Source organism: Hylobates moloch, unplaced genomic scaffold (genome assembly GCF_009828535.3).
Source record: "Hylobates moloch isolate HMO894 unplaced genomic scaffold, HMol_V3 SCAFFOLD_5, whole genome shotgun sequence".
In the NCBI taxonomy this organism is placed as follows: Eukaryota; Metazoa; Chordata; class Mammalia; order Primates; family Hylobatidae; genus Hylobates; species Hylobates moloch.
Window position 1 is genome coordinate 33,854,474 of NW_026652280.1, and position 19,085 is coordinate 33,873,558.

General features: G+C 44.4%; 1 protein-coding gene across 1 annotated transcript in view; it reads right to left on the bottom strand.

Moving 5' to 3' along the window:
• Nucleotides 1–15,920: 15,920 nt before the first annotated feature.
• SLC14A2 (solute carrier family 14 member 2) overlaps nt 15,921–19,085 on the bottom strand; it is a 57,381-nt gene continuing 54,216 nt past the window's right edge. The window contains exon 19 of the mRNA XM_032152409.2: nt 15,921–16,121. Within this exon, the coding sequence (XP_032008300.1) occupies nt 15,921–16,121 (201 nt within the window). The remainder of the gene's footprint in view (nt 16,122–19,085) is intronic.

Below are 19,085 nucleotides of genomic sequence, written 5' to 3' on the forward strand. Positions count from 1 at the left end.
GTCTAGTTTGCCAAAGTATTTGAAGTAGGGTAATGTGATGTCTCCAGCTTTGTTCTTTTTGCTTAGGCTTGTCTTGGCTATTCAGGGTCTTTTTTTGTTCCTTATGAATTTTAAAATAGTTTTTTTTCTAATTCTATGAACAATCTTATTGGTAGTTTGATAGGAATAATATTCATATGGTTTGGATCTATGTCCCCCTCCAAACATTTTACATGTTAAAATGCAATCCCCAATGTTGGAGGAGGGGCCTAGTGGGAGATGATTGCATCATGGGAGCAGTTTCTTATGGTTTAACACCATCCCCTCCTGGTGCTGTCATCATGATAGTGAGTTCTCATGAGATCTGGTTGTTTAAAAGTATGTGGCACCTCCCCCTCTCTCTCTTGCTCCTGCTACTGCCATGTAAGATGCCTACTCCCACTTTACTTTCTGCCATGAGTGAAAGCTCCCTGAGGCCTCCTCAGAAGCAGATGCCACCATGCTTCCTATACAGCCTGTAGAATCATGAGCCAATTAAACTTCTTTTCTCATAAATTAACCAGTCTTAGGTATTTCTTTATTGCAATATGAAAATAAACTAATACAGAAAATTGGTACCAAGGACTGGGGCATTGCTATAAAGATATCTCAAAATGTGGAAACAACTTTGGAACTGGGTAATGGGCAGAGGTTGGAAGAGTGTGGAGGGCTCAGAAGAGGGCAGAAGGGCAAGGGAAAATTTGAAATTTTCTAGAGACTTGTTAAATTGTTGTGACTGAAATGCTAAGAGTGATACGGACAATGAAGTCCAGGCAGAGGAGGTCTCAGATGGAAATGAGGAACTTATTGGGAACTGGAGTAAAGGTCACTTTTGTTGTGCTTTAGCAAAGAGCCTGGGTGTATTGTGATCCTTCTCTAGGGATCTATGGAACTTTGAACTTGAGAGTGATGATTTAGGTTATCTGAGGGAAGACATTTCTAAGTAGTAAAGCATTCAAGAAGTAGCCTGGCTGCTTCTAATAACCTATGCTCAATGTGTGAGCAAAGAAACGACCTGAAACTGGAACTTATATTTAAAAGGGAAGCAGAGTGTAAAAGTTCAGAAAATTTGCAGCCTGGCAATGTGGTAGGAAAGAAAAGCCCATTTTCATGGGGAGGAATTCAAGCAGCCTGGAAATTTGCATAAGTAAAATGGAGCCAAATCATAACAGCTGAGACAATAGGGAAAAAGGCCTCAAAGGCATTTCAGAGACCTTTGCAGCAGCCCCTCCCATCACAGGCCCAGAGGCCTAGGATGAAAGAATGGTTTCATGGGCCAGGCCCAGGGCAGTGCTGCCCTGCACAGTCTTGGGACACTGGACCCTGTATCCCAGTTACTCCAGCTTCAGCTGTGGCTAAAAAGGACCACGTACACCTTGGGCCACTGCTTCAGAGGGTGCAAGCCAGAAGCCTTGATGGCTTCCATGTGGTGTTAAGCCTGCAGGTGCACAGAGAGCAAGAGTTGAGGCTTGAGAGCCTCCACCTAGATTTCAGAGTATGTATGAAAAAGCCTGCTGCAGGGGAAGAGCCCTCATGGAAAACCTCTGCTAGGGCAGTGTGGAACGGAAATGTGGGGTTGGACCCCCCAACATAGACCCCCTGGGGCACTGCCTAGTCAAGCTGTGAGAAGAGGGTCATCATCCTCCAGACCCCAGAATGGTAGACCAACCAAAGGCTTGCACTATGTACCTGGAAAAGCTGCAGACACTCAACACCAGCCCTTAAGAGCAGCCATGCAGGCTGAACACTGCAAAGCCACAGGGATAAACCTGCCCTGTGAGCCCACAGGGATAGATCTTCCCATGACTGCCCTGCTGGGTTTTAGAATTGCAGGAGGCCTATTCACCCTTTCTTTTGGCTGATCTCTCCCTTTTGGAATGGGAGTATTTACCCAATGCCTATATATCCATTTATATCCATTGTATCTTGGAAGTAACTAATCTGTGTTTCATTTTACAGGCTAATAGGCAGAAGGGACTAGCCTTGTCTCAGACGAGACTTTGGACTTTGGACTTTTGAGTTAATGCTGGAATGAGTTAAGACTTTGCAGGAATGTTGAGAAGGCATGATGGGATTTTGCAATGTGAGAAGGATATGAGGTTTGAGAGGGGCCAGGGATGGAATTATATGATTTGGATCTGAGTCCCTGTCCAAATCTCATGATTCAACATGTAATCCCCAGTGTTGGAGGTGGGGCCTGGTGGAAGGTGATTGGATCATGAGGGTGGTTTCGTATGGTTTAACATCATCCTCCTTGGAGCTGTCACCACAATAGTGAGTTCTCATGAGATCTGGTTGTTTAAAAGTACGTGGCACCTCCTCACTCTCTCTCGGTCCTTCTCCTGCCATGTAAGATGTCTGCTCCTGCTTTGCCTTCTGCCATGAGTAAAATCTCCCTGAGGCCTACCCAGAAGCTGATGCTGCCATGCTTCCTGTACAGCCTGCAGAACTGTGAGCCAATTAAACCCTTTTTTCTTTAGAAATTACCCAGTCTTAGGTATTTCTTTATAGCAATGTGAGAATAGACTAATACAAGCATTGAGTCTATACATTGCTTTGAGCAGTATGGTCATTCTAACAATATTGATTCTTCCTATCCATGAGCATGGAAAGTTTTTCCATTTGTTTGTGTCATCTCTGATTTCTTTGAGCAGTGTTTTGTGATTCTCATTGTAGGATCTTTCATCTCCCTTGTTAACTGTATTACTAGATATTTTATTCTTTTTGTGGTTATTGTGAATGGGATCACATTCTTGATTTGGCTCTCAGCTTGGACATTGTTGGTGTACAGAAATGCCACTTTTGTACATAACTTTTTTATGCTGAAATTTTGCTGAAGTTTTTAAAATCAGATCTAGGAGCTTTTGGGCAGCAACCATGGGGTTTTCCAGGTATAAAATCATACCATCTTCAGAGATAGTTTGAATTCTTCTCTTTTTCTATTAATGCCTTTTATTTCTTTTTCTTGCCTATTTGCTCTGGCTAGGACTTCCAGTACTATGTTGAATAGGAGTAGTGAGAAGCATCCCTTTCTTGCTCCGTTTCTCAAAGGGAATTGTTCCAGCTTTTGCTTATTTAGTATGATGTTGGCTGTGGGTTTTTCGTAGATGGCTCTTATTATTTTGAGGTATGTTTCTTTAATGCTTAGTTTGTTGAAGGTTTTAAACATGAAGATATAATGGATTTTATTGAAAGACTTCTGCATCTATTGAGATGATCATGTGGTTTTTGTTTTTAGTTCTGTTTATGTGATGAATCACATTTATTGATTTGCATATGTTGAACCAACCTTGCATCTCAAGGATAAAGCCTACTTGATCATGGTGGATTAGCCTTTTGATGTGCTAGTGGATTCAGTTTGCTAGTATTTTGTTGAGTATTTTTGCATTTATGTTCATCAAAGATATTGGCTTGAAGTTTCCTCTTTTTGTTGTGTCTCTGCCAGGTTTTGCTATCAGGTTGATGCTGGGCTCATTGAGTTGTGGAGGAGTCCCTCCTTATTTTTTTGGAATAGTTTAAGTACGAATGGTACCCCCTCTTTCTTTATATACATCTGGTAGAATTTAGTAGTGAATCCATCTGGTTCTGGGCTTTTTCTGGTTGGCAGGCTTCTTATTACTGATTCAGTTTCGGAACTTGCTATTGGTCTCTTCAGAGATTCAGTTTCTTCCTGGTTCAATCTTGGGAGGTTGTATGTTTCCAGGGATTTATGCATTGCTTTTATGTTTTGTAGTTTGTGTGCCTAGAAATGTTCATAGTAGTGTTGGAGGGTTTAATTTTTGCATTTCTGTGGGGTCGATGGTAATCTCCCTTTGTTATTTCTGATTGTGTTTATTTAGATCTTCTCTTTTTTAATTCATCTAGCTAACAGTCTATTAATCTTATTTATTCTTTCAAATAACTAACTCCTGGATTTGTTGACCTTTTGTATGGTTTTTCACATCTCAGTTTACTTCAGTTCAGCTCTAATTTTAGTTATTTCTTGTCTTCTGTAACTTTGGGGTTGGTTTGCTCTTGCTCCTCTAGTTCTTCTTGATGTTAATTAGGTTGTTAATTTGAGATCTTTCTAACTTTTTGACATAAGATAATGCTATAAAATTTCCTCTTAACACTGTTTTAGGTGTGTCCCAGAAATTCTGGTATGTTGTATCTTTGCTCTCATTAGTTTGAAATAATTTCTTGATTTCTGCCTCAATTTCATTATGTACTCCAAAGTCATTTAGGAGCAGGTTGTTTAATTTTCATGTAATTGTATGATTTTGAGCAATTTTCTTAGTAGTTTTTTTTTTTTTTTTTTTTTGAGACAGAGTCTTGCTCTGTCACCCAGGCCAGAGAGCAGTGGTGTGATCTTAGCTCACTGCAACCTCTGCCTCACAGGTTCAAGTGATTCTACTGCCTCAGCCTCCAGAGTAGCTGGGACTACAGGCATGTGCCACCACACGCAGCTAATTTTTGTATTTGTAGTAGAGACAGGGTTTCACCATGTTGGCCAGGATGGTTTTGAACTCGTGACCTTGGGTGATCCACCTGTCTCAGCCTCCCAAAGTGCTGGGATTACAGGTGTGAGCTACTGCACCTGGCCCCTTACTATTGATTTTTATTTTATTGCTTTGTGATCTGAGAATGTGTTTGGTATGATTTCGGATTTTTTTGAATTTGATGAGGATTGTTTCATGGTTGGTTGTGTGACTGATTTTAGAGTATGTGCCATGTGCAGATGAGAAGAATGTATATTCTGTTGTTTTTGGGTGGAGAGTTCTGTAGATGTCTGTTAGGCCCATTTGGTCAAGTGTCGAGATAGAGTCCTGAATGTTTTTGTACGTTTTCTGCCTTGATGATATGTCAAATACTTTCAGTGGGATGTTGAAGTCTCCCACTATTATTGTGCAGTTATCTAAGTCTCTTCATAGGTCTCTAAAAGCTTGCTTTATGAATCTAGGTGCACTTGTGTTGGGTGCATGTCTATTTAGGATAGTTAGGTCTTCTTGGTGAATTGAACCCCTTTACTATCACGTAATGTTCTTTGTCTTTTTAAAATTGTTTCTGATTTTAAGACTATTTTATCTGAAATTAGAATAGCAACCTCTGCTTTGTTCTATTTTCTGTTTGCTTGGTAGATTTTTCTCCATCCCTTTACTTTGAGCCTATGAATGCCATTGCATGTGAGATGGGTCTCTTGAAGACAGCATATATTTGGGTCTTACTTCTTTATCCAGCTTGCTACTCTATGCCTTTTAATTGGGGCATTTAGCCTATTTACATTCAAGATTAATATTTATATGTGTGGATTTGATCCTGGCATTCTGTTGTTAGCTGGTTATTATGCAGACTTGATTGTGTGGTTGCTTTATGGTGTCAACGGTCTAAGTACCTAAGTGTGTTTTTGCAGTTGCCAGTGATGGCCTTTCCACATTCAGCATTCCCTTAAGGATCTCTTGCAAGGCAGGTCTGGTGGTAATGAATTCCAAGAGCATTTGCCTGTCTAAAAAGGATCTTATTTTTCCTTTGCTTATGAAGTTTAGTTAGACTGCATGTAAAATTCTTGATTGGAATTATTTTCTTTAAGAATGCTGAATACAGGCTCCCCAGTTGCTTCTGGCTTGTAGAGCTTCTGCTGAAAGATCCACTATTAGCCTAGTGGGATTTCCTTTGTAGGTGACCTGTGCCTTCTTTCTAACCACCTTTAACATTTTGTTTTTCATTTTGACCTTGAAGAATCTGATGACTGTGTATCTTGAGGATGGTCATCTTGTATAGTATCTTGCAAGGGTTCTCTGCATTTCCTGAATTTGAATGTTGGCCTGTCTAGTGAAGTTGGGGAAATTTTCATGGATGATATCCTTAAATGTTTTCCAAGTTGTTTGTGCTCTGTGCTCACTCGCTCTTGCGTGTGTTCTCTCTCTCTTTTTCTCTTTCAGAGATGCCAGGGAGTTGTAGATTTGGTCTCTTTACATAATCCCATATTTCTTGGAGGTTTTGTTTATTCTTCTTTATTGTTTTTTCTTTATTTTGTCTACTTTGTAGAACTGGTCTTCAAACTCTGAGATTCTTTCCTCAGCTTGGTTGATTATGCTGTTAATATTCGTGATTGTATTATGAAATTCTTGAAGTGAGTTTTTCAGGTCTATCAGATCAGTTTGGTTCTTCCTGAAAATGCCATTTCATATGATATCTCCTGTATTGTTTTATTATATTCCTTAGATTCCTTGGATTGGGTTTCAACTTTCTCCTGGCTGTCAATGATAATGATCTCTGTTCCTATCCATAATCTGAATTCTTTTTCTATCATTTCAGCCATTTCAGCCCAGTTAGGGACCATTGCTGGGGAACTTGTGTGGTCAGTTTGAGGTAAGAAAACATTCTGGCATTTTGAGTTGCCAGAGTTCTTGTGCTGATTCCTCCTCATCTGTGTGGGCTGATGTTCCCTCAACCTCTGAAGCTGCTGTCCTTTCTATGCGGTTTTTTTTCTTTTCTCTTCTTTGCTGCCCTTGGGGGTTTCATTGTGGTATTAGATAGGTTCAGTTGACTGGGTTCATTTCTGGAAGATTTTAGGGGCCATGGCTCAGCTCAGCACTCCTGGTGGACTCTAACTCTGGGGAGTTGATACCAGGACCCCAGCTTTGTTATCTGGCCCCCTGAGATTGGGAACCTGCTATATCGGAGGGGCCAAGGTGTTCCTGGTCCACTGGCCACAACCCTCTGATGGGTGGTGCCAGACAAAGTGCTTCTTTGGGGCGGTGGCAGCAGGATTTGTGCTCACTCACGTGTTCTAGCACCTGTGGCAGCACCGCAGGGTGCTTATGCCTTGGTGGGGGTGGGGTACCAGCAGAAGTAGAGCTGCTGCATTCCTGTGTGCACTTGTACCTGTGGCAGGGTGCAGGTGGGAGCAGGGTTGCCAGTGTCCATGCTTACACTTGCGCCAGTGGTGGCAGGGGCCGGGTGCTGGCAGTCACTGGGCTGCTGACTTTCATGGAAACATTCACCTGTTACCTCATTTAACCATTAAAAGAACTACAATAACAGGCTAATAAATTAGTTCTTTGTTAGGATGTGAAATTTGGGTTCAGAGGCATTAAATAAATTTCCAGGCCCCACAATAAGTGCGTTTCTTGGCAGCTATGCACTCTCCTGAGATCCAATGTCCCTTTGAGAATCAGTGAGGCAGGGGACGGGCCTAAGCTTGGAAAACTAGATGCCTAGAATAGAATGCAAAAGCCTGGAATGCAAAAGGAGGGCAACGAGCAAGTGGAGCCTTCCACGGCTTTTGGAGGGGCTCTGGCGCCCTCTGCTGACAGAGTGAAAGTTTCATAAGCCAAGGAGTGTGCAGTGTGCCCAAGTTCGTTGATCATACAGAAGGATGTATGAGCATGCAAAAGGGCACAGAAGGTGGGCAGTGCAGATGAAGAAGGGAAGGGACAAAGGTACAGAAAGAGCCATCTTCGTCCTAGGTACATGTCAGTTTCTGTCCCCTATCTCTTTGCAGACAACTGGGATCACTGTCTCTTAATTTCAAGGAAAAGCATGGTTTTCAAACTTCGATATGCACAGGAATCACCAGGGATCCTGGGCGGGGCGGGGGTAGGGGTGCAGTCTGGGCTCCAGCCCCAGTGTTTCTGAGTATTAGGTCTGAAGGGGCCTTAGGGATCTGCGCTTTTTAACTACACCCAAGTGAGTCTGATTCAGGTGGTTCTTGGACCACACTTTCAAAAAGTAAAACAAAACAACAGCACACTCCTTAATATTTAAGTTTAAAAAAATGGACACTTCAGGAACAGACTAAAATTGTGGCTTCTACATTCAGTTGCTAAAAAAAAAACCCCGAGGAATTCATAGGTTATTGTGTTATTTCTGCTCTGCCCTGGTTAAAGATAAAAGCTACAACTCTACAAAACACACACACCCCACCTATCCTGTTAGCCTAACTCTCCAAGATGAAATTAAAACAATCCAATAGCATTCAAGTCAGTAAGTCTATTCTTGCAAAAGAATGATTCCAAAACTTGAGGTGTTTGGAAGTGTACTCCTAGAGATGTTAATATGTGGACACACACACACACACACACACACAGTCTTCTCTGATAAAAGAAGGAGAAGTGATTCATTAAAAGCACACTGGCATTAAAGTCTTTGAGAAGCCAATGCTAATAAAAGATGTTAAGCTTTATTTGGCTTAATGTACCTGGATCTTATTGGATCATGTGACTTTTTCTTATTTAAAATGTTTTGTTTTGGATATGTATTTAAGATCCATGACTGATGAGTTGCAGAAATACTACCTTAGAGCAAGAGGAATGGGAACTAAAGATTTTTCTGGATTCTGAAAAACAAACCCATATGCAAAAAAGAATAGTCTTTTTAATAAATAGTGCTGGGGCAACTGAATATCCACTTGCAGAAGATTGAGGACTCTACTACCATATACAAAAATTAACTCAAAGTGGATCAAAGACCTAAATATAAGAGCTAAAGCTATGAAACTTCCAGAAGAAGAGTTTTGTCTCCTCCCTAGCCTGAGCCCTTAACACTCAGACAGTTTCCATCTCTCCATGGAAGCCCATCCAGCACCCTTTTATTCTCCTCGGATAACAGTCTCAGAACCAGGAGTTCAAATAGTAAGTGAATCAAGCAGCAAGGATATCCTGTGCTCAGTAATGTGTTTGGTCTCCAAAGTATGTTGTGTTTACGTAACTATAAGATGAAGTCTTTGACTTTAGAGTTTCCCACCTTGCTGAGCAAATAAGACCCTCCACCCAGGTGACAGGTGATACCAGATAACATAAAATTAAATGTTGAATTATATGGTCAATAGTAAATTTTATGTAAAAACTGGAGTTTTCTTAAAGAATATGGAAGCTACTGAGACATTCATGAGGGAGGTAAATTGAAGTTTTTGGGGTGTGAAAGGCACAAACCATTTATACATCCCTCAAGTTATGCCAAATCATATTTCCATTCTTTTCCCCCAGTGTCAACAGTAAGTGTGGTTCCCATGAGCTCCTCTCTGGGCCATTTGGGCGACTGCTGTGATGGTAAGGAGGGAGGGTGGGCATGGGCCACAGAAGCCATGGAGCCAGCTGCGGGTCTGCTGCTGCTCTTGACAGATGGTAGCCACCTGCCTCGACCCCCACCCCTCCAACCCCAGTCCCCATCAGGGCCTTTCTAGGATAAGGCCTTACAATGACTGGATTTGCAAGCTGCACACTGACCCATGGCCACTCATGCAATCATGTCCTGGGCTTCTACATGAATTCTACTCAAATTCCTGTGCTGAGGCCCCCTCTGTCTACCCAACTCCTTCAGTTCTTCAGACAGCCAGGAGAATTGGCCTTCTTAAGTCATTTGCGATGCAGGTAAAAATGCAGATACCCCATCACTTAATCCCAGTATCTTGGGGTTCAGGGGAGGTGCTAGAATCTGCATTTTGGTTAAACATTATCTTGCTTAGTACACACATCCTGGAATTAATTCCAGGCTTACAGGGATGCTGAAGTAGGGGTCCATCTGTCAGTAAATATGTATCAAGCATTTACCACGTGCCAGGCCTGGAGATGGGGGCCATGAAGATATGTAATCTGGCCCCTCAGAGGTTATAACGTGGTGGGGAAGATGAGTTACTCACAGGTTGTGGTGTGATGTGTTGGACAGGAAGCGAAGTCACGGGGGTGCTCCCCACTCACACGCTCGTGATTGGGTGAAATCCGGCTAAACATTGATTCAAAGAGCACGCGGAGGAGTATGCAGGGATGGGGAAAAAGCCGGCTACTCTTTCTGCCTTTCTCCGGTAGGGCGTTTCATGAGCTGATTATGAGTAGGGGTCTCTCTGGGTCTTTCCTTTGCTCCAGCTGGAAAATCCACAAATATTTTGGCTGCTGGGTGCCTTCCTGGTTTGTTCCAGTCCCTGTACCATGGAGCCTGGGTGTGCTGGGTCTTCATGGTAGAAGGTGCCACCTCTCTCTGCACTTCCTTTGCTCCCTGGGGTGCTTGTCAAGTGAGTACCCCACAAGTGAGGCTCTGTGTATATTGGGGTGTCATGTTGCTGTCTCATGCTGTCATGGGTGAGGAAGGAGTTTGAAAGCAGAGAACTAGCCCGGGGGGATCTTTGATGCTGCAGCCATGGGAGAGCAAGCTCCAGTTGCCACCAAGAGCTCAGCACAGGACCAGCTACGTAATTCCTGGGGCTCAGTACAAAATGTAAATATAGTCCACTTGTTCAAAAGCTATTAAGACTTGCAAGACTCTGATGGGAGGACAGATGACAACAGAGAAGGCAATGCCTCTTTTTTGCTGGACATAACTTATAACTTTAGTATAACTGTGTCTGTCACTCACTCACTCATTCACTGCAGGAGAGAGGCCCCAGTTAGGGGAATGTACAAAACTCATCCCTGTTCACAAGGAGTTCACAGTCTGTTCATGTTGAGAACCTGGGGCTAAGGCCAAGGAGCCACAGTGGGGCCTGGGAGAACAGGAAGCCAGTCCCTGAAGGCGGCTTGTGGCCCAGGAATGGTGGTGGGTGTTCCAGCCACAGCCCAGACTCCTTGTCCTGCCCTCCAGGCTGTCACTTTAATCTTGTGTCCTGAGCTTTCCATCTTGCCGTATGCTAGGCTTAGAAACTAGCTAGGAATCAGTGTCTCTCTGGAAGCTTAAAAACAAGAACTACACACAGATGAGCAGAATAGGATTCACAGGCCTTTAGAGGGGCCAGGAGCACAGCTTACATTTGTCCAGATCCAGAGGTTAAGAACTGCATGGTTACAGGCCTCCTCTGACCTCAGGGACAGAGACAATCTCCGTTTGACAAAATCCTGCTGCCTGGGGCTCCTCCCACTTGAGAGCTCCCTAGAGAATCTTCTCCCTGCAGCCCTGCACAGTGCAGCGCAGCACAGCACCGAGCGTCCCCCACACCTTCTACTGATGGGGTCCCCTGGGGAGCTTTGGAAACCACCCAGGCCTGGGCCGCCCCTAAGATTCTGATAGAGCTGGTCTGGGCTGTTGCCTGGGCACCAGGGTTTGTAATGCTCTGCTGCCCAACTTGCCCTCCTCCCCGCCCCATGCCATCCCTTGAAACTACTGCTCAGGCCACGCCGTGACAGGTGGACCTTAGTGACCCAGACTGACCCCTCAAGAAGCAAGCACTGGGGAAAGGAGTGAAAGCCACCCTATCCCCGTCCCAGCCCCAGTCCTGGCCCCACCAGGCAGTTCACAGAGGGGTGGAGCCTCACTCCACCACCAAAACAGCTATTTTTTTTTTTTTTTTTTTTTTTTGCCCTTTTCCTGTTACAGTACCAGCTGGCTGCCAGCATCTGCTCTCTACATGGCTCCATGTTCTGCTTTTCTCCACCTCCTTAACCCCTGACCACAGCTGACTGCCTGCACAGGGCTCCCTGCATGCCTGTCTCAATGGAGCTGCTTTTCTACGCCCACTGCCTGCCCACTGGCTTGCCCCCTTGCAACAACTGCTGTCATCACCATTTTCCCCAACTTCCACCTTCTGCCCCCATTCCAGGCCAGCTCTTAACCCCATCCTACCTGCTCGTAGGGCACACCTGCTGCTTCTCACTGGGGCCGAGCCTCTTACCTCTAGCCAGCTCTGCCCACGTCTGTGGTGCCTGACTGAGAGCAGCGTGGTCGGAGGGGCTCTAGACAATCCCCTGCTCCTCTTTTCTAGGGCCAAGGCACTCACTCAGCAGGCTTCTAGGTCTAGGGCCAAAGCAAAACCTTGCTTTTGTGCTCAGCCTACTGAGCTGGATGTTACTGGTTAGTGGTTTTCTTTATCTAGTCTTCTTTGTGGTGCAGGGTGAGCCCCCAATAACAGTGAGAAAGAGATAAACTTCACTTTAGAGGATTCTCTGTGCTGTCTGTGCTCCTCCTGCCTCAGTTCCCAGTGCTTCTCACTGCATCTCATGGCAGGTCTACTACCCCTTATGCAAACCCACCTGGGGACTGAGGATCGGGACTGGGGGTTAACGGAGGGCTGAAAAGTGACTCAAATTAGAAACAGTTGGGGTCCAAGAAATAGGCAGCACAGTTGTTTTCCTGCCCCAGCTGCATGTTAGAATCACCCCAGGAGCTTTAAAAAATTACCTGTGCCCAGGCCCATTGCTGGCTTAATTGGCCTGAGGTAGGGCCTGGCATCAGAATCAGAGGATCCTAATTTAACCAAGAGTAAGAACCTGTGCAATGATCTCTGGACCTGGATCCAGCCGCATCTGTATAATCTGAGAGTTTGTTAGAAGCTCAGATTTTTGGTTCCACCCAGACCTAGTGAATCCAAATCTTTGAGGTTGAGGCCCAGGGATTTGTGTTTTAATAAGCCTTGCAGATGATTTCTTAGATGCACAACCAGTGCATCTGTTCTTAGATTTGCAACCAGTGTATTACAATATACAATGAAAGGGAAATAAATCAGTGGAGGCAGCATCCTATTTCTAAGTCTATCTCATGGGTCTCAAAGTATGGGCTCCTATACCCGCAGCATCTGTGTGGAGCTTGTTAGAAAAGGAAATTCTCAGGCCGTGCCTCAGGTCTACTGATTGACAATCTTTGGAATAGGGTCTCTAGGTGATTCTGATACATGCTCGGGTTTGAGAACTACCAATCTACCATCTATCTACCTGCCCCTCACCTGAAACCATTATATAGTTTAAATGTCTGAATAACAAAGGCTCTGTAAGGAAAGGATGGTTGTAGAAGACCGTTTGCAAAAGAGGCTTGATGTTATTGCTCATAAAATGATGGAATGCTGAGGGTTAGATGCCGTACACTACTCTGAAAAGTTCTTTCCCTGAACCCTACACATGTGTTTTGGAAGGAGGCTACAGGCAATAAGTTCTGGCGGCAAGTCAGTTGGCCTAGTTGACAGCCTGTGTATCTGTTATAAGGACATTGTGTGCATGAAACAGTTTTCAAATTCCAGCCAGTAGAGTCTATTCTCTCTATAGAACTTATTCCGTAGAGAGAATAGAAAAGCAGCTCCATTGAGACAGAGGGGTAGGAGGGTGTTTCAGTCAATTACTCAGTTACTATTTCTCAGGGCTATTATGTGCCATCAATGGGCTAGTTCGACAAAGAAAAAAAAAACTGTGCGTGTGTGTGCATGTTTGTGTACATACATGTAGCACACATTCTGCTCCACCCATTTAAAAAATTTTCCCGACGATTGAGTTAATCACGTGCTTTGGTCCCCAGCGTATCTTCATGGGCCCATGGAAGGCCCCTCTCTGGGATATATAGGTGTATATGTCCTTTTATTTATTTTTTGAGACAGAGTTTCACTCTTGTTGCCCAGGCTGGAGTGCAATGGTGTGATCTCGGCTCACCACAACCTCTGCCTCCTGAGTTCAAGCGATTCTCCTGCCTCAGCCTCCTGAGTAGCTGGGATTACAGGCATGCACCACCACGCCTGGCTCATCTTGTATTTTTAGTAGAGATGGGGTTTCTCCATGTTGGTCAGGCTGGTCTCGAACTCCTGACCTCTGGTGATTCACCTGTCTTGGCCTCCTAAAGTGCTGGGATTATAGGTGTGAGTCACCGTGCCCCGTCCTGTCCTTTTTTTTTTTTATACCTCACTCCCTTTTCCCTCTCACATTCCTGTATACTTTGTTTGTTTGTATGTGTGCTTGTAAAACATGTGTTCGTGTCTTGTGTGCATGCCTAGATTTGTAGTTTGCTGATTTCTGTGATGTAAATACTCCCACCATGGCCAGTCTCAAGCTATCAATGTGATGTCACTGAATGGCATGGGGAGAAATGTGCTCACTTGCGCAGTGGACTGTCAGGAACTGATGGAGCCGGCTGCAGCTCTCCACTGTTGGTGCTTAATTGAAGTGCTGGACTAGACTAGCTACTTTGGTATTCTGTAGACCTTGTATGTTTTCATAGGTCAAATTCTTCTACCCCATCCATTTCTACTTTGCTTAGTATCATGGGCCAACTCAGCTTGCTTTATAGGCGAGGATATTGAAATACTTAGAACAGCTGAAGGGTTTTATTAGTGGTCAATAACCAGAATAGCATGCACGTGAAGGGTTTCCTGCTCTTAATAAAACCAGATTATAACACTTTGGTGGAAAATGCATGAAAACTGGTGCTTTAATAGTTATAGGTCATCATTTGGAGGTTCTGGGGCAACTGAGTGAGCTGTGAGCATAAACAGCCTTCTGGTGAAATTCCTGGATGCTTAATCCTCAGAGAGCACTAATTCCACGGTCATTAAAATACAGCCTGAGACCTTCTTGGCCTCAAGGTGTGATTGCAAACTCAGAGGTAGCCTCTGGAGTGTGACTCGTTTGCTTTTTCTATGTGGAGGATTTGTTTCCACCCTTAAGTGCTGCATTTTCCTGGAGAAGTCATATGGGCTAGATATGATGTGGAAGAGAAATATGCCACCCAGTGCTCTTGGGCTGCTAAAATATGGCCAGAATCTTGGGGGCAGACCAAGAAAAGGCAAACATAGAAATTAACTTTTCCAAATGATAGATTTGGTAAAATGTAATTCTTAAAGCTGTGGTTATAGAGGGTCTGTCCTCGCCTCTCCTTCCCCACGTTCCCTCTTATGTCCTCATCCCCATGACAATAAACCGGGAGTGCATGTGTGCTTGGAGGGTGGTGGGAGGCACCGCTATGGCACTATGAGAGGTTCATTCCCCTCTGGAGAAGGGGTGGGAAGGTCAGGCCACATGGAGTTCCACAAAGAAGGTTTGTGGCTTAGGAGCTTGAAACTATGACCAGAGTGACTAAACAAGGGTTACTGGCCACTCAAGACTGGCTTGATTTGTAATTTGGGGGCACAAAGCTAAAAGACTCTACCCTAAATAGTGAGATGGGTTATTAACAATCTGTGCTTCAACTCAAACAGAGAACCATGTCCAAGGTCATTTCTGTGTAATTCGCTCCATAAGCAAATCAAACCCTGTTCTGATGATTTTGAGCCCATCCTTGTCTCTTTTCAGGCACATGCTTGAGCATGGAAAACCCCTCAAGTAAGCAATGTATGAACCTCTAGGTGAGCCCCATTTTAAGAAAACCCTGATGCCAACTTGCAAACTTAAACAGTTTAATGAGAGTATGATTATGAATATTACAAAGGGAAACACATTTGTTTATAATATGATTTGAATGTTGATAAAGATTAGTTTTCATCTGACACTTCCAGAAATATTTCTGTAATGTAAAGGAAAGCATGTTGGCATTTTCAGTGAATTTAGGTTCCTAACCCCAAGTCTGGAGAGCATCTTCCCATTACCCAAGAATAAAACTTTATAGAACGTTAACATTTTCCTGCCTATTCTTGGGTAACCCTTCCATCCTTTACTTAAAGTAATTACTTGTTGTCATGCTGATTTCATCAGATTATAGGAGAGAGAGAATAATCAACACTTCTGAGGTGGAAAGGACTTTCAAATCCCTCCCTGTCATGAAACTGATTAAGAAATGGAGGCGGAGAGTGGGGAAAGACTTGCTCAACCTGGTAGGGGCTCATTAGCAGCAGAGCTGGGGCAGAACCAACCCTCTTGCCTTCCGGGCTAATGCACAGTTCTTGGTACTGTGTTTTGCCATATTAAATGACCGAGTTGTGTGACCATGTCACTGACCTCTATCCTTTTCTTGGTGACTTCTCTTTAAGGATGGGGCTTATTTCGCATAAGAGGGCAAGTTCCCCCCCAAGGGAGCTCTTATGGGACAAACTAAGGGTATGAAGTCTAAACTAAACATATCTTTGATAAGTGTTGTGCATCTTAGAAAAGAGAGGTTCTGGAATGGTGACTACATACACACTTCTTTGTGTTTGAGGAGAGAGTCACAGAACAGACCAAAAGGAAGGCTAAGTGGTCTCTTATCCTGGGGATCTGGACTGCCTGCTGAAGCCTGAATTTACAGTGATGTGTTTCAGACAGGGAAACTTAGGAGACGTCGTAGGCCTGATACTTGGTTATGATTGATGCCCTTCTGTTTCTCTCCTGGGACAGGTAGTAGATGCGGTTGGCCTCTGGGTAGGTGACTTTGCTGAGCGGGAGCTTGTAGATGGCGCGGTTGTTGGTTGTCAGGAGCAGGAAGGTGAGAGCTGAGAGACAGAAGGGCCAAGTGCAAGGTGGCAATCCAAACTGGAGTGAAAGAACACAGATAAGCCTTGGTCACATCAGGTGCTTGTGCTGTTTTAATCAGCCCTTATCAATCACCTACAGCCCTGGGGACAGGAGGGACTGCTCTGAAGGCATTGATAAAGATAATTCATTGATGACCAATATAAATAAAATCATGCCAGTGCTATTCATCTGCATCGCAACAGGTGAATACACAGTCTTCAAAATGCAGCCACTGGGAACCCTAATAGTTGGGCTAATATGCCCTTATGTAGAAGTTATCAAAACATAATATGCCTTTTGTAGAGGCTGTGTTTTGTCAGAAGCTATGTTTCTGGCCAGGTTAGACTTCTAACTCTAGGAACTATGGTCATCCTGTGTCTTCTCCCATCAGCCCCTGTTGGAGAAGTGTCTTTGGCAGCCATTTGGTAGCTCAAGATGTTTTCTCTTTGGTCATAGCTGATTGGACTAGAGATAGGCACCCAACTCAAACACTGCTTCCTATAGGCAGGTGAAAGTGCCCTCTGCCAACAGAATCCCTCTCTTGAGAAGTTGAACTAAGAGGCACAGAGACTGTGTCTACAGGGTTCTGGAACTGAAAAAACTGGGGAACAAACCAGGGATGTGTGGCCATTGGGGGATGTGTGCAGTAGAAGAAACCTGTCACAGAGACACAGGGAAAGTGAGCAGAGAGATGGAGAGAGGCAAAGGTGTGTCATCATTGTCCTATGGAGCTGGAGACAGAGCACAGCTGCCTTTCTTCTCAAGGGCTCTCCAATCTCCAGCTCTTTTTCTCATGATGTTGACCTGTTTTATTTCTTGAGATGCTCTAAGGCTTTCTAGTACTCTTCTCCACTCTTCATTTGAGATAGCCCGAATGGATAGTTTGCTAACAATGAGCCTGCAACTTCAGTTACGAGGCACATCAAATATGCCCCCTCTTGCCAAAACATCACCTATTTTTTTTTTTTTTTTTTTTTGAGACGGAGTCTTGCTCTGTCACCCAGGCTGGAGTGCAGTGGCGCAATCTCGGCTCACTGCAAGCTCTGCCTCCCGGGTTCACGCCATTCTCCTGCCTCAGCCTCTCCGAGTAGCTAGGACTACAGGCGCCCGCCACCACGCCCGGCTAATTTTTTTTGTATTTTTAGTAGAGACGGGGTTTCACTGTGGTCTCGATCTTCTGACCTCGTGATCCGCCCGCCTCGGCCTCCCAAAGCGTGAGCCACTGCGCCCGGCCTCAAAACATCATCTTATAAGCAGTAAAAACCTCAGTTGCTACCATGGGAGTAACAATGCCAGTCATGTGTGTGTCCAGAGATGGCACTGTTGGGTGGGTCTTGGGGAACAACAAAGACAGCCTGCTACCAGAGGTGGGGCTGTAAGGAGCACCCATGAGTGATGAGTTCCATTCAGCGAGTCTTCCAAAGCCCCACTAAGACTGCACAAGTTGTTTGGGAAGCACCCTTGGAGTCCTACATTGGAAAGGATGTTGGTGTGGATTTCCACAGACCCAGAACCGAATCTCAGCTCTGATCACCTTGTTATGGCCATTTAATCTTTCTGAGACCTCAATAGTGAAATAGGAATAATAAAGCCTACTCAGAGAGTTGGTGCCTCTAGTGTATACCAAGTACTCAATACAAATGATCCTAAATATGTGGTTATTATCATCAAACAGATGGCAGCATTGTTGAAGACATGAGGTTGTACATACATGTGCCACTTAGAAAACAAAAGAGTACAGCTCCTATGTGCTCTTCTGAGGAGGGCTTGGATGGTCCCATAAATGTCATTCAACATTTTTATTTCCTGTTCCTCAATGACATTGTGGGAAATTCCTTTAAGGTGAGTTAATAACCTGTACGTTTTTCATATTCCGGACAGTGGCCAACACAATGTCTTAAACACAGTAGGCAAACGAGGTAAACTTGATTTTGTTTTGAAAGATGTCTAAATTGAATAGTCTAATCTGTAACTTCTCTGAAAACAGAGGGAAAGGCCAGTCATCACTGTAAACATCCATGATCAGGAACCACAGCTTCCTGTTTTGCATCTCTTTTAGTGCCTTGTTCAAGGATGGCACATGGCATGGATTTAGTGGATGAACGACTGGATGGGTATAGGAGGAGGCTGATAAAGCCTGAAGGGAGCCTCAGAGCCCATACTTCATGCCCTTATTTCCCCTCAGAGTTTCTGATGCTTCGCTATTCAACCCCAGTTCTAATACACCCTATCGTAGAGGCTCACTATCTTAGGGCTTCATTCATCCAGTATTGCTTGAGCACCTACTATGTGTTGAAGACTATAACAGATACTGGAGATAAAGATAATATGATAAGGTCCCTGTTCCAAGGGAGAGGACTGGCTGAGGGTAGAAGACCAATGAGTACTAGACTTATCACAAAACTGTACGACATCAAGTGTTTAGCCGAGGTGTGCACAAATACAATGAGGCCCAGAAAAGAGATTTAGTTCACTGGGGAAAACAGGATAGTATCAGGGAAGGCAAACTCTACTGCTAAGAAAAATTCCTTCCTGTGTTAAGTCCAAACCACTCATTTTCACTAAAGGTGAGGAGAGAGATTTAGGCAGGTGTTACTAGAATGCCCACCCCCTCTTTATCTGCAGGATCACTTGGACTTCTGGTTGTCCATGCAAAGTGTGCCCTTGTACCCTTATCTGAGAAGGGGAGGCACCAGCTGCAAGTGGGGCCCTGAGCCCTCTGCACTGGGGTTGGGGGCCAGCATGGGCTCCTCCTGACCTCACACATCGCCCTACACTGGAGCCCAGATGAGGAAGGGGTTCCCAGACTGTGGCCCGTGACCTTAAGCCTCAGCTCTGGCTTCTCTCTTACCTGGCTGGGGCTTGACTCACCTTATTCTATGGAGGGGAGCTAGTTAGTTGCCGTGGGGCAAAGATTTATGCTGGCTCACAAGCTAGCTAGGCAGACACACACAAATTAAATAATAAAGATTTAAAAATAGT